Source organism: Aythya marila (genome assembly GCF_965140915.1).
Source record: "Aythya marila genome assembly, chromosome: 8".
NCBI lineage: Eukaryota > Metazoa > Chordata > Aves > Anseriformes > Anatidae > Aythya > Aythya marila.
The window spans coordinates 11,735,708-11,750,031 of NC_139049.1; the positions used below are offsets into that span (position 1 = coordinate 11,735,708).

At 47.6% G+C, this 14,324-nt stretch overlaps 1 protein-coding gene across 2 annotated transcripts in view; it reads left to right on the forward strand.

Moving 5' to 3' along the window:
• ACBD6 (acyl-CoA binding domain containing 6) overlaps positions 1–14,324 on the forward strand; it is a gene marked incomplete at its 5' end in the record, with an annotated part of 73,864 nt that overhangs the window by 13,650 nt on the left and 45,890 nt on the right. For both annotated transcript variants that reach the window (XM_082766447.1, XM_082766446.1), the window contains one exon: positions 9,683–9,765. In XM_082766447.1, coding sequence (XP_082622573.1) covers positions 9,683–9,765 — 83 coding nt within the window. The remainder of the gene's footprint in view (positions 1–9,682; positions 9,766–14,324) is intronic.

Sequence of the window (14,324 nt, forward strand, 5' to 3'; positions counted from 1 at the left end):
GCCAAGCCGCGAGCCTCTATTTTAGAAAGATTGAAGTTTAGAAAGCAAAGCAGCAATACAAAGTCGTGTATAGAAAGCTGCACTGGAATCCTGTACAGAGGCTGTCTGGGCTGCTGTATTCCCAAACTCCTTTAAAGAATTACCAAGGACAAGGATTTATACCTTTTTGCTCTGCTACTAGTTAAGCCACCTGGCGTTGCTGAAAACATGCTGCTTATCAGATACACAATCTTACTAGCTCTGCTAACTTCTGCATATAATATCCATATTTTTCCAGCTCACATTAGCAGTGGCAATGTGCTGTGCTGTTAGCGTAGTGTGTGCAGCATCATATAGCCTCTTGCTCAGGAGGTCAGGAATGTAGTAGTAGTTGTCTTCTGGGACTACAAGCAAGAAATTAGAGGGCTTATCATTTTTAGCTGCCAGTGCAGAGGCTTTGGTTAAACACTTAAGCAAAGAGGAAATAGTTTTCCTTTTGAATATGTCAGTGAATTAATTTCTATCACCTCGCTTTAATTTATATAAAAAGAAATCTTGTGCTATTTTGAAACTTACTGAGGAAAAATAATAATTAGGGATGTGGCTCTGCTTGCTGCTGCCGAGTGCTGCTGCAGCATAGTGATGTGTGTGGCGTCCTGACCTCGTGGTTCCTGGCTTGCTGGTGGATTAAAACATTGCATCCTAGCCAGATACACCACAGGCAACTGGAGAGGGGGAAAAAAAAAAAAAAAAAAGGAAAGTAAATAAATTCAAACTACTGGCATCCAGTGATGACAGGATGTAGCAGAACGAGGCAAGGTAATTGATTGTGGAACTCTGCACAGCAGGGACCTGGTTGCTTTTTTCTTTCCTCCTTAATAGATGCCCAGAAGTAACCCATGTTGCTGTATGGCTGCAGTGCACAGGGAGCAGTGCGGGGTTCTGTGATCCCACAGCTGTGGGACTGCAGGCAGAATTTCTTCTGTGGGACACAGCTGAACTCTGGGGTCTTAAAACTCCCACTTGAATGAGTGCTTCCTGGCTGAGAGAGCATCTCAGTACCTGAGAAGGACCACCGGATTGGGTTTATGTTGCTGCCAGTCCTCTGCTGAAGGCTGCTGCTGCTTCAGCTGAGTTGATAGGAGGTGGATGGCTGCTCATACTTCCAGGTGAGCCCAAGATCTTGGCTTAAATTGAGAAGGCGAGAGTGAATTGAAGATGTCAGACTGCAAGCTGAAGTGGCACGGACAAGCAGGTATTGCCCTCTGCCATTTCTGCCTGGAGAGGTGATGATTTCTGGCAAGGAAGGGCTTTGATTGCCACGTGCAGTTGTTTTCATTCATTGCAGACAAACGGCAGTGCTGCTTCTCCCCCCCAACAAAAACGGGGATAGTGCAAGTGCTGGAAAGCTTGTTCTTATGGAGTGGCTGTGAACCTGAGAGCAGGAATGAGCAGCGTCGGTGTGGCTTGAGAAGCAACTCTACCTGCAGTCAAACCTCAGGCAAGGACTCTGCTGGCCTTCATTTGGAGACTCTGGACTTCATTTAAGCGAGCTGGTAAATGAAGCTTTCAGCAGCCATGGGTAGTGGTAGGATTTGGGGGCCTGGGAGGGCTGCAGCCTCGCTGTTAGTGCATGAGTGGCACAGAGGCAGCACGGTGCTGCCACAGGGGGTAGCAGGAAGGAAGAAAAAGCAGGGCAGGCAAAACAGGAGCCCGAGTGTAACGGGGTGCTTGGGAGGGGAGGAAAACCAGACAGAAACCTGCAAATGTTGGCAGGGGAGGTGGTCCAGGGGGTAAGAGGTGCTTTCTCTGCTCAATCTGAGTTCCTGCAGGCTTCCCGAGCAGCAGGGAACGGACATCCACACACCCCAAAGTCTTCATGGGGTGCCCAGAAACCCAGAAGAGCCTGGCTTAGAGCCACCAAACCCTGTTGCCTTGGGTAGGGAGGCAAGGTGGTGACGGAGGTTGGGAGGAGCAGGGCCAGCCTCCTCTGCTTGCGCCACGAGGCGGGCGTTTGGGAGATGGGTTTGGGTCGCGCCGTGGCTTCCTCAGGAGCTCGTGGCAGCTCTCATCAAAGTGCTGCTCCGGTTTTGGCCAGCAAGCCGCCAGGCTCTGCTCGCAGCTCGACTGTTTTAAATGGGGAAGGGTGCAACCTCTAATTAAAAAATCCTATTTTTCAAACTAATTGAAGCTGTTGCAGAACTTTAAACTCGCTGCGTCAGAGGCTGTTAAAAAATCGGGGACTTGGATGGAAGCTGTGGGTTTATTTCACTGTGGAGCACAAAACGCCTTGATTTTTGGGTGCAGAGCTGTAGACATTTACCTGGTGGTGTTCAGACAGGGGAGGGTCCCTGTACCCTCCTGCTTCGAGTGGCTAGGTTTAAAAGAGAGAACGTGTTAATAATAGTAATAAAAAACCAGATGATTTTAGTTAGGAGAAAATAGCTGTCGTTGCTTGGTGTATAACCCAACCTATAGAATAATTAAGCTGTTGCTTTTGTGAAAGTGCAGCTTTCTGGGTTAGAAAGAGGCTCAGTGGTTATGTTTAGTTTGCTCTTTACATGAAGTATCAGGGAGGCATTGGGTGTAATTACTGGAGATGAAGTTTCTGTTTAGATGTTAGCTAACACATGGGTAAATGTTTGGTAAATGCTGTTTGTTTCTTAACAGTGGAAAAAATTGTCCTTTAAAAGACCGTGTATTATCTGGGACTTAGATGCTTGGGCTTAAATAGGAAAGCTGGCACTCCTTACATGTCTGTAGAGCACCCTGTAAGTATTTTGAGCTGAGTTATCCAGCTCCAAGGCGGGCAGTCTCGGGCTCAGTGTCCGTACAAGGCTGAGCAGCGCCACTGCATCCAGATCCTGCTGAGCCTGAGCCTTACCCCAGTACCTTCAGCAGCCTCCTGCTGCCACCCTCTGATCCTTCCCCTGCCCGGCTCAGCGGGGACAGGGACTGCCGAATATCTCTCCGTTCTGTCACTTCTTTGTCTGCAGAGCTCGTAAATCCAGCCTCTGCCTTTACAACCCGGATCTGTTGGAGGAAAGATTTCCGTGGCGGTGGTCGGGTGGTCCTGGGGCTGCAGTCCCCGGCAAGCAGGGGATGAATCCCACAACAGGCAGGCTGGGTACGGGGGCAGATGTCCTGGCACTGCTGTGTTGCTCAAATTTAGGGTGGCTTCGGAGCACGAGCTGCATCCCACGCAGCCTTTCAGCCTTTCCAGTTTGGCTCGGGATATACTTCTTGCCCAAACAAACGTCTCTGTTAATCTGTACAGATGAATGCCTTGGATTAAATTGACCAGAGAAACGGCAATTACAGTAAAGGCTGTTTGTCTGTATGCCTTGGGCTGCCGTGCCCGGGCACTTGGGGATTATTTTTTTATATGGTCAGCATGACAGAAGTGATCGATTGCTTCCAGGGCTGAGGATGCAGGGTGCTGTGCTCCTGGTTTCTGCCTCCCGTTGGCGGGTTGCAGGCTGGCCCCGTGCTTCACCCGCTGGGCTGTGGACCTGGGGAGTCCGCAGGAGACTGCAGCAGCCACAAAAAGGAGCTGAGGAAAGGCAAGTCTGCCATCACTCCTGCTGTTCTCACCTGTGGACCTCCTTTTCCATTAAAAAAAAAAGCTCCACACACCAAAAAAATGTTGTGAACCGCTGCATGAGGTTTCTTGGCTGAGCATATTATTTCATGTCATGCAAATGTTAAAATGCATACAGTGAGTCATGAAATCAGAGCTGCTAGCAACAGTAAAACTTGCTCAGAGTTAATGCTAAGCATTTTACGTTTATTTCCCCTCCCCTGACTGTCTTTACTATACTACTAATTTCCAACTGTGTTGATGGTACAGTTTTTAATTAACTCATTAAATGAGTAATCTTCGAGGCTTTGCCTAAGATTGCGGGTCTGTTAAACTATGCAACACAACGACATTAATTATAGTGTGTTTGTTTTTATCTTCCGAATATAATCAGGAAAATATTTCCTCTGTCTTGGATTGTGTTTATAGGAGGAAATTCCGCGATGGGATTTAAAAGAACCAGAAAACTTTATTTTTTTTTTAAATGTAGCCATTAATGGAATCTTAACTAAACTGTCCCTGCAATATTTAAAAAACAAAAAACAACCAAAACCCATTATCCCAGGGAACGTACTGCTGTTTTTTTTTTTTCCTAGGACAGCGTGCCCAAATTGTGCAGCTCCTCAGTGGTCTCTTGAAGATGCTCCAGGAGCTGAGTCATGTGCATTCGCCGGCCGAGCTGCCGCTCGGAGCCAAGGAGGGTTGTTGGGAGAGGAATATGAAAACCCGCAGTTTCTGACGGGCATTAGTAGGGCTGGTTCACGAGAGGCAGCTTTACAGAAGAGCCTAGCAGTGTATTTTTATCTTGTTTGCATCTAGCTGGCCGCCACCGCTCCGTAGAGTGGTGAGGAATGCTGAGCTCATACTTTTTAGCAGGGAAGGGAGGATTTTTATGAATGCTACTGAAGCATTTAATTTAGTGCCTAATCTTGCAGACAGTCATTTTCGTTTTCCTTTGGCAGCGTCGCCCCTGAAGGGTTAATATTTACCGCGTAGTGTGAAGTTCAGCCAGGCCGAGAAGATACAGGTGGAAAATACCTTCGGAGGAGCACATCGCTTGTCCTCATTTCATGCCTCATTAGCTGCCCCGTCCCGCATTGTTACGGGGTCAGGAGCTGCCACACGCTTGGGGGAGAGGGGACATCTCCTCCCATCCCCGGACCACCTGCGTTTGGGGTGCAGCTCAGCCTCCTCCTCATCGCTCTCCTGGCACTGGCCTCGGCTAGTAAAGGGAAAGACGGCAGCAATTATGGCACACACAATTAACGAGCTTCTAATCTCCAGCCTTGCGTGTAATTGCTGCTGTCAAATACAATTAGTGTCTGCCCAAGTTCCCTTCCCAGGGGGACAGCCGGGCCATGACACGGGGAGAGGAGGAGGAGGGGGTGGCTGAAACTTTAGGAGAGTTTACATTTTCTTGTTGCCTCCCTAATAATCCTCGCCCCTCAAATGGTGTGCAGAAATGTTAATCCGGTGCATTTAGGGGACGTGGTAACCAGCACAGCACTCCTTGAGGCCTACCCCTGGGTTAGCTCTGAGGCGTCTTCTGTCAAATTTGTCGCCCGAGACAATGCCAGCTTAATTACAATTCAATCAGCACGCTTCAAGGGTTTGCTGCTGACTTCGTGCGAGCCTGAAGGGGTTAGAGGACGATGCCTGTCCCGTTGTGGCAGCTGAGACTGGAACAACTGATCATCTCCTGGGTGTACTCGGGGCAGGTTGGACTCAGGATGAGTTTTCTCTTGCTGCCACCAAGCAAACCTCCATGGACGCCCAGAGCTCACAGCTCCTCCAGGCTCAGGACCCTTAGCTGCACGTAGGAAGGGACATAGGAAGATTGGTGCAGAGCAAGCGTCGATGGAAGCCTCTGGGCTGTGTATTCACCACTGCAGGAACACTTCAGGAAAGTTTTTACTGTAATGACTTTACTGGGGGTGTTTCTTGTCTCCTTCCCATGTGCCAGGTAGTGCTGCTCCTCTGCACAAAACTTGTCAGAGGTCTAATTTTATTCTGAATAAAGTTAGGATGTCCTGTATTTAACTCTTGCCTACGATCTAGCTTTTCTGTTATATTACAGCTTAACAAACAAACAAAAAAAACCTTGTGCTCTTCTTGCTGCTCTGCTGTGTCTTTGTAGGACTTGTGTACCTTTTCTTCAGTCACCCATAAAACAGCTGTGTGGGACGGGGCCCAGTGCAGCCCCAGTAATCCCCCAGTAAGCTCCCTCGCATCCCTGCAGCGAGTGCTGGCACAGGAGGGCAGTGAGTCACCAGAAGGGCCCTTGGAAGTGGCACGTTGTGAGATCTGTGGCAGCCTGCTTTGTGTACATCCAAACAAATCCTGGGCTCTGAGACAAGAAGCAATAAATCCCTGCCCTACCTTCAGGGATCCAGCGAGAGGTTAACCTGCCAAACCACCCACTTGACAGGAAATTACCTCTCTCTTATGCTTTTCCTCCTGCTGCCCAAAAAGGCAGGAGGAAAAATGGATCATGCTGTAATCACGGGAGACTTTTAAGACCAAAACCGAAGGTGAACACAAAACCCCTGCAAAGAAAATGTTTGCCTCTGTAATTGCTTTTCGTTTCCATAATGCTTAGTAGGATAAAACTATCTTCTTTCTCCTTTCTTTTTCAATCACAATTAGACTTTAATGTTGTTAAAGCTTATAAGTGAGTTTGAGCTACTGTCTTCCTGAAGAAAAGATGGAGCTGAAATTGTCAGTGAGACATTGGACAGGGTTTTTTAATGTGTCTGTCATTATATGTTAACCTCTGAACTGGGACACGATGTCTGGTTTATGGCTGACAACAATTTAAAGGTATACATCTTGACATCGTGGATAAAGGAAGAAGGGGGAGTGGGGCAAAAAATGAATTAATGATGTTAGCAAATATTAGTCCCCGTATTTCCATTTTGTTCTGAAAGTGGTTGTCAGGCTTTGAGGCTGCCTGGAGCAGCATTGTCCGTGACAGGCAGTCAGGAGGCGAGCGGAGCTTGAATCGAGCCGGTCTTTTATTGACAAACACAGTGCCTGGAGGCAGGGATGAGGATGCTCTGCTGCCCCTTTCAGCACAAGTGTGGCTTTTCTCCTGCAGCAGAGCTCCCCGTGCTGCCCCGCGAAGGCATTGCCAGTCAGGGGGCTTGAAAATGCCTCTCATGAGTGCGTTTGCTGCATGCAGAAGCACACGTTTGCCCATGATTTATGCTGGCTTCGGTCAACCAGATCCACCTGCTGAAGTTAACTGTCAAGAGTAAAAGTGACTTCGCTGTCAGCCGTAAGGGTACGCAAGCAGCAGAGAATCAATCAGCAATAATTAGGGGAAAACGTGGGAAATTCCAGTGCCTCTTAAGGCATTTCCTCACCCCTTTACCGCCTCTTCCTGGATCTCTTCTGTGACACTACTTGTTCTTCAGCATCTGAGTGCAATCCTCCAGGACTTCTTGCCGTGCTGCTTCAAGTTCCCCTATATCCCCAGTTCCTTTACCAGCACCTTGAGAGCAGTTCGTTCACGCCCATGGGGCACGTTGTAATTTTGCCTTTTCTCCAGCATCTCCTACGTGGTCCTGACTGCAGATAATACAGCTGGCATCTGTCTCGGATTCGGATTGCAAATTCTGGGAGCCTGGGATCGTGTTATTTCTTAGCTCTCATTAGTTACACGTGTAGCTGCAGTGCTTCGGCCTGCGCTGCCAGCGGTGAAAGAAATGGAGCTGGCTTAATTGAGAGCTACATAGTTAATTATTGGGGCCTTTTTTAACGGAGGAGAGGGAATTTGCAGCGTCAGTTTTTAATTTCATTGTGGCTCGCACGGTAACTCACTGCCTGCCATCCGTCTGCGTGTGACGTCTGCTTTATCTTTCCAGCCCGAAGAGCCCTCGTTCAGCATAGAAATGCCAGGAGATTAAGAAAGGGATCTGCAACAGGGACACTTCGGCCGGTAGGAGCAACAAATAACACCACCGGGGTGGCTCGGAGCGAGCAGCTGCTCCTGCCCCACCTCTTATATTACCAGCCTGGCTTGCCACGTCGCGTTTGGATGCCGTGGCACAGGTACTGGCTGAGCTCACGGCATAGGCAAGGCGTCAAGGGTGGCTGGAAGGCACCCAGTTCCTATCTGCATCGAGGCTGCCTTACCGGCGCTCCGGGGAAGAATTGTGGCTCCTGGCCTGGCCAAATTCCCCTGGGGAAGTCCAGGGCGATGATGGATGTTGGACCACGGGGCTGTTTTTAATGGCTTTGCAGAGGGGAGGCACGTGCTGAATCCTGAGAGGCGAGCCGAGACGTTTGCTGGGCATTTTTCATAAACTTGTTCTCCATATCGAGGGCCGTGATGGAAGAAACTGGGTTCAGCATTCACAAATGGGATATTGAGTTCCCTGCTCCTGGCTGAAAGAGAGGAGATAAAAGCGACTTGGACAAAGCAACCTGTGCACGGATTGAGAGCTAGGGAAGTTTTTGTGTGAGCGTTTTTGGGAAAGCCTTTATCGCTGAGTTTCCCGCTGACCTTAGGTGTACTCGATCAAGAAGATTAATCTTTGGTGGAAATGCATTGGTTGCGCAAAGAGGGGGAACTTAATCCAAGAAACCTTTTCTTACGATTTGTGCCTCGAGAAGGATGAAATGTATTCGCTCGAGTGTTGCCTCTGACTTTGAAAAAAGCAACCACCGAGAAGTGGTAGTGGGAAGAAAGGGAAGAATATAGATTAAAAATTTTCCTGTAGCTTCTGGAACTGGTGTCCCCAGCATCCAAGGAGATCGGCTGGTTGTGAACGTAGCTTCATTTTATAGAAATAGCTCTCCCGTGCAATAGCAGATGATCTGAAATTAATTTTCTTTATAAGTGGTGTGGAAATAATTGGTGGACAGGAAGGTTCTCTGCTGAATAATTTTTTAAGAGGGGCACTGCACTGTGGAGACTCCAAAGCCCTTTCGCTTCAGGAAGGAGGAACTTCGTGTCACCTTTTACTCTAAATTAGAGAAAGCCAACTTGCCATGGATGAGCCTTCAAAGCCAATTTCCCTTCTGTTTTTTCTTTTAGAAAAGCTTGTCTGAGATATCTGCGAACCCAAATATTATGGCTTTGGGCTAGCACGGGAGAGCTGAAAGGTGGAGTTGGTGGGTTCGAGCCAGGCAGAGGGGAAATTTATTATGGGGAAAAAGCAAAATTGTTTAAAACTAAAGCAACTTAGGGAGCAGGAAGCAAGGCAAATTTAAGCATGTTTTACTTTAAAAAATCAACATCTTTCTGGGTAGATTTATGATGAGGCAGCAACATTTTTGGTGTAGTCAGCAATGTATTGTGTCTACCAAGAGAGGGCTCGAGGTTGGGCCAGCTTTCCTTCGCTTCTCTGCTTTTATTCAGCTTGGGTATGATAATCCCTTGTCACGGAAGGCAAGGGAGCTGTCCTCTGCCAGCAGCATCTTGCACTTAATGGGCTGCTCTTGTAAGGAATTACTGCTGTGAATTGCAAACCAGTTTCGCCCGCTCACCTAAGGACTGAGATACTGGACTCCCTGGAAAAAAATCAGGGCTTCTGGTGTCCTGCTGAGAGGGCTGGGCTCTCAGACAGCCCTGCTGAAAATCTGGCATCAGGTTAGAGGCAGGCAGCCGGAGAGCCCAGACTGCGGGAGGTTTTTGCAGAGGGAGGCCTGAGGCTGCGCATCGATCAATCAGCTCTAATTGTTCGCTTCTATTACGGTGGGGATCATTCAGAATCCTAGAGTTCCTGGGAGTCAATCATTTGGAAATGCTGCCCATTATAGAAATTTAATTTTAAATCTATATTAAATAGATTTACAAAGGCAAGCTTTGCAGTCTGGTAACGTAACATTATGCCGCCGCACAGAGCCTCGGCTTTCGGGTCCTTGGGGGCCGCGGCTGAAAACGCTGCGGTGTGGAGGCAACAACAGCGGGGCGGCGAGGCCACCACGCACACCTCTGGGTGACCAAGCTGGCCACACTCGGGGAAACATCAATCCCAGTTTGCCCAGAGATGCATCCAGCTTTTCTGGACGGCATGGGGTCACGGGATGCGGTCTGCCATGCAGATGAGGCATCCAGGGGGTGGGAGATGGAGGGATGGCAGGTAGATGCTGGACCAATCTTTCTTTTTCTTTCAGACAACAGAGAAGAGGGGAAAAGAAAGCAAAACTGCATTTGGAGGCCCAGTTGTCAGCTCGTTGTATCAAGAAGAAACAATCAGGTGATTATCTCTGCCGCACTTGAGTTAAAAACAGTGTTTTCTGATGTCGTCTTGTACAGCTTTTTTTTTTTTTTAATATCACACAAGTGTGGTGGCAACTACAACAGGATAATAAATGACAGGAAAGAACTTTTCAGGTCCATAATCATTTAAATCAATAACTCTCTGTATCATTGCCAGGTACTAACCTTTCCCTAGTGCGAGATGTGGGGGAAGGGCAAGGCTTCCCATTTTTCAGTTATATGGCTGAAAAAGCCTAATATTGGCTTTTTTAATAGAAAGCTATTCAGACACCACCTTTCTCAAATATTTATTTCTTTACCAATATATTCATTAAGGATTGTTCAGTGCAGGTTTTAATATTGGACAGTGTTTGCCTTCGGGGAGAGTTTGCACCCTATATCAAATTAATTTTTTTCCAGCTTCTGCAGCTAGCGTAGCAGAAATGCATTCACTGAAGTAGAATGGCTGCTATTTAAAAACTATCAAGGTGCAAGTAGTAAGTGACATTAGCTACTGAATAAGGACAGCTGTTGGTGGTTTTTTTCCTGTTTCAAACTACTAAACTTCTAATCACGGGAGTAATATTAACTCCAATACATAAATGATTGCCTGGAGAATCTTTGAGAATGTGGCAACATTTTTAGTTAAAATGAACAGTCAGAGAAGACTAAATGTTTGAGCAGTGTTTGCTGTCACGTTGCAGTTACCCATTTATGTGTTTGTGATCCCATTTGTTTTATTGTATGCCTTGCATCATTTCAGTCCCAGGAAATTAGAAGATAAACACTGTTTTCTCTACACACCCCCTCCCAGGCTGGCTGGGAATTTTCCCAAAGTGTTAAAACTCTAACGCAGCATTTCTTTGACTTGTCGCAAACTCATAAAAAATAAATCTTGAGCTGGTGGCTTCAAACCTTTTGCAAGGAGCTCGGGTAGATGTCCTGAGTAAGCAAACACGGCGGCAGCAGTGGGCATTGCAGTGTGCTGCACGGCAAGAGGGAACAGTTGGCCAGGAGCAGCCTTTCCAACCTGGCTCGGGGAGCCAACACGTCCTTAACTTGTCCCTGGACCTTGAACAGAGCTGGGCAAGTATGACGTTGGTTTAACAAACTGCTTGAGGAATAGCACTTCTGCTAGCCACAAGCTCCTTTTTCTTCCCTGCTCTGTCAGTAGGGGTCTCGGCTCACGTCCTTGATGGCATAGTTTGACCTTGTAGTTTGGATTCTGTCTGAGCTGTTCCTTCAGGAGTTGAACATATCAGTGCTGCACAGTGTTGAAATGAAACGAAATGTTTATTCCTACAGTTCTTTCAGAGTTGTGGCTATCCCAGGTATTGCCTGTGGCCCTTCTTGATCACGAAATACAGCCCAATATACAGGAAACCAGGTTTTGTCCTGGTTAGCTTAATTGGTCTCAATCTTCTCTTTGTATTTTTGTTTTCATTCCTATGAGAACATGGCTCATGAAGGACTTGAAGGTGACCGCAGCTCCAAATACTTTTTTTCAAACATGCCACATGGAAAGCAGTGCACTGTGTGGGTATCAGTGCCCTGATAGCTGTGGTCTCGTACAGCATAGCTGTAATCCTCACAAACTTCAGCTGTGGATGGATGTATCCACTGACACAGCTGGTAGAGTGAGATTCTGCCAAAAGGGAGTTACAAGAAGTCTCTTCACGCTGCTTGCAGAACAGAAACTCGGGTGGTCCATTAGCAGTGCTTGGCTAGTACGCATCAGCATCCTCACCTATAAGATGGGGAGTGAGTCTCACCCACAGAATTACACTGGTACAAAATCTGAAAGCAAATGAAGCTAAGAAGGATGGCTTTGGACATTTGATTTTGTATCCGAATGTATTTAGAGCATAGAAGTGATTTGGTTTGTTAATACCACCTCGGGGGTGGGGGAAGCAGAAGGAGAAAGAAAACTTAATGCCCTGAGCCAGCAAAAATCTGCGTGTTGGTAATTAGCAGTAAGTAGGTGGTAGTTCATAGCCTAAGATCTGAGAAAAGAAACCTGTTTGTGGACTCAGTTGTCAATGGTGAGCCTTACCGAGCCTTTACAACAAGCCTGCAAAAATTGGAATATAAATCAATCCACTTTAGTCTCTGTTTCCCTGAGCTGTTGATGGGATAAATATTTCCCAGTTACGGGGTCACTTTAAGAAAGCCCAGAACGAGGGAAAATCTTATTTTGTGTATTAAAAACTAAAACTCGAGTCCTCACCAGCCTTGGGTTCTGACAGACTGCTGAAAGCAATGAATCTCTTAGCAGGCAGCACCGAGCCAAGTACAGCCTGCCGTGTGCCCTTTAGGATTCAGCTGATGCAAAGGCAGAGAAAGGCTGTCTAATTCATCTGGAGCCCAGCATCTTCACCACCTCGCCGTGCACCAGCAGATAGACAAGAATAAGAATGCAAGTGCAGAGTTTTAAAGGTTCACCTAAGCAGATCCACGTAATTTATTCTTACCAGAAGCTTTTGAACAGTTTAACAAATGATTACATAGCAGCAGCTCGGAGTAGGTTAATAGGGAGATGAGAGATCTTGTTTTAAATGTAGTGTAAACCACGAATTTACTGTCAGCAGTCATTTACCAAACAAAGCAGCAATGCTGCTGCTTTTAAACTGAGTGTCTGAAATTAAATAATGCTCGCATTTATTTTGTGGGATGAAGTGCTTGGCTTTTAGGGTGCGAATCTGTAAATGCTGGACAAGGTGGAGCTGCCGTACCCTGCCATAAAGTCAGGTGGATCAGAAATTGGAGGAACCGGGGTGGTACAAGTGCTAATTTTGCCGAATCACTAATTATCTCAAATATTACTACTCTGAGAACAGGACAGCAAAATGGTCAGCCTGGCTCATGTAACTACACTGCGAAGGTTCCAAATAAATTCAGGAGCATCCGTAGAAACAGGTTATACCGATCTAATTAAATCAATTCAGACAGAGATTCAGTTAAATCGGTGCAATTTGTGTGTTCATAGATCAATCCTCAAATCAGGAGAAGGTCTCTTGAGCTAATGAGGCGTAGCAGTTATTTACTTTGGGGTGCTGGGCACTGGTCATCAATTAGGAGTCATTAATAAACCCTGGCAATAAAGAGCTGAAGTACCCCCAGTGACTAATGGGGAGCAGTTGCACAGCGTATTAGCATAGTGCTCTGCCTTTGTGTTCCTCTGTAAATCACTTATCTGGCTTTGGGCATTCCAGAAAAACAAAGCGTGCTGGTGGGGGAACGTGGAGGATCCCTGAAAGGAAGGACTGCGAAATTATCAGGGACTGCAGACCGCTCAGCCCAGCGGGGCTGGGGACGGTGAGGGTTGGTTTGGTTTTTGCTGTTGCATCCAGCTTTATGTCTGCTTGTAACACCAGAACAAAAGCAGCAGTAGTTGAGCTCTTCGGTGATCAAATAACTGTAATTAGCGTTTCACAAACCTGGGAAATAAACAGTGAGGTGAGGCTGACTGGCGTGTCACCGCTGTAAATCTGAGACAGGAGCTGAGCGAGATGCCAGAAATACCGCAGAATTGGAAATTCAACTTTAAAGTTATTTTTAAATATTTTTTTTTAAAGACCAAAAAAAAAAAGGCAGTTTACAAATGTTTCCAGCACCCGAAAGCATTCACTTGGCAAGGTGCGAACACAAAACCCTGCTGCCAAACGGCTCCATGTGGGAGCCCTCCAGCACTCAGCCCCAGCACCCCAGCATGGAAGCACCGAGGCCGAGCTGAGCTGAGTTTCACACTTTTACCATCCCCAGGGATGAAGGAAGCACTTTTGCTACTAAAAATTAAAAAACCTGAACGCTTTCCTGCAGTGCTCGGGAGCAAAGAGCACCCCGTGTCGGCCAGGAGGCACGTTTAGGAGCCGCAGGTGAGTGAGTGCTTGCGTTTTGGCAACTGGGTGGCGAGCACCCCTCTGTCCTCCCCATCCCAGGGCTCGCCCGTCCCCCTGGGTCTGGAAGCCCGGCTGATGCCGTGTAATCTATCAGAATTGTATTAATCCCGCTAACGCAGCCGCCATCTGGCCCCGCTGCCGGCAGGCTCGCGCGAGCCCCCCCGTGATTGATGGGCTCTGGAATTGATTAGTTGTTCTGCGAGACAAATGAACTGTTTTGGCAGAAAATACCAGAGGTCGCTGCGTGTGGTCAGGCACAAAGGCTGCTGAATTTTAAAGAGCCGCTTCCAGCATCCGTTTGTAAAGATGCTGCTTCGCCGCGGCGTGACGGCTTTTGGGAAGAGCCCGGAGCACGGTCGGGGGGTTTTGTTCCTTTCCTCCGGGAACGCTGGCATTGGGAACGAGAACACGATGGCAGCGTTTGTGTCGGGACGGGGCTGGCATCGCTGGCTGGTGGGGAAAAAAAGAGGGTCGGCACCATGCCTCGCACTGATGCCGGTCCACGAAATCCCTGCGGAAGAGCCCTGCCTGAGCAACCCATCATCGCAATGGAGAGGCGTTTGTCAGGAATAAAACACCTGCAGATGCAGCCAGAAGGCATGCCGGTGCTCTGAGGTTGGCATTATTTAGAAATGGACCCTCCAAGACGCCTGCCAAG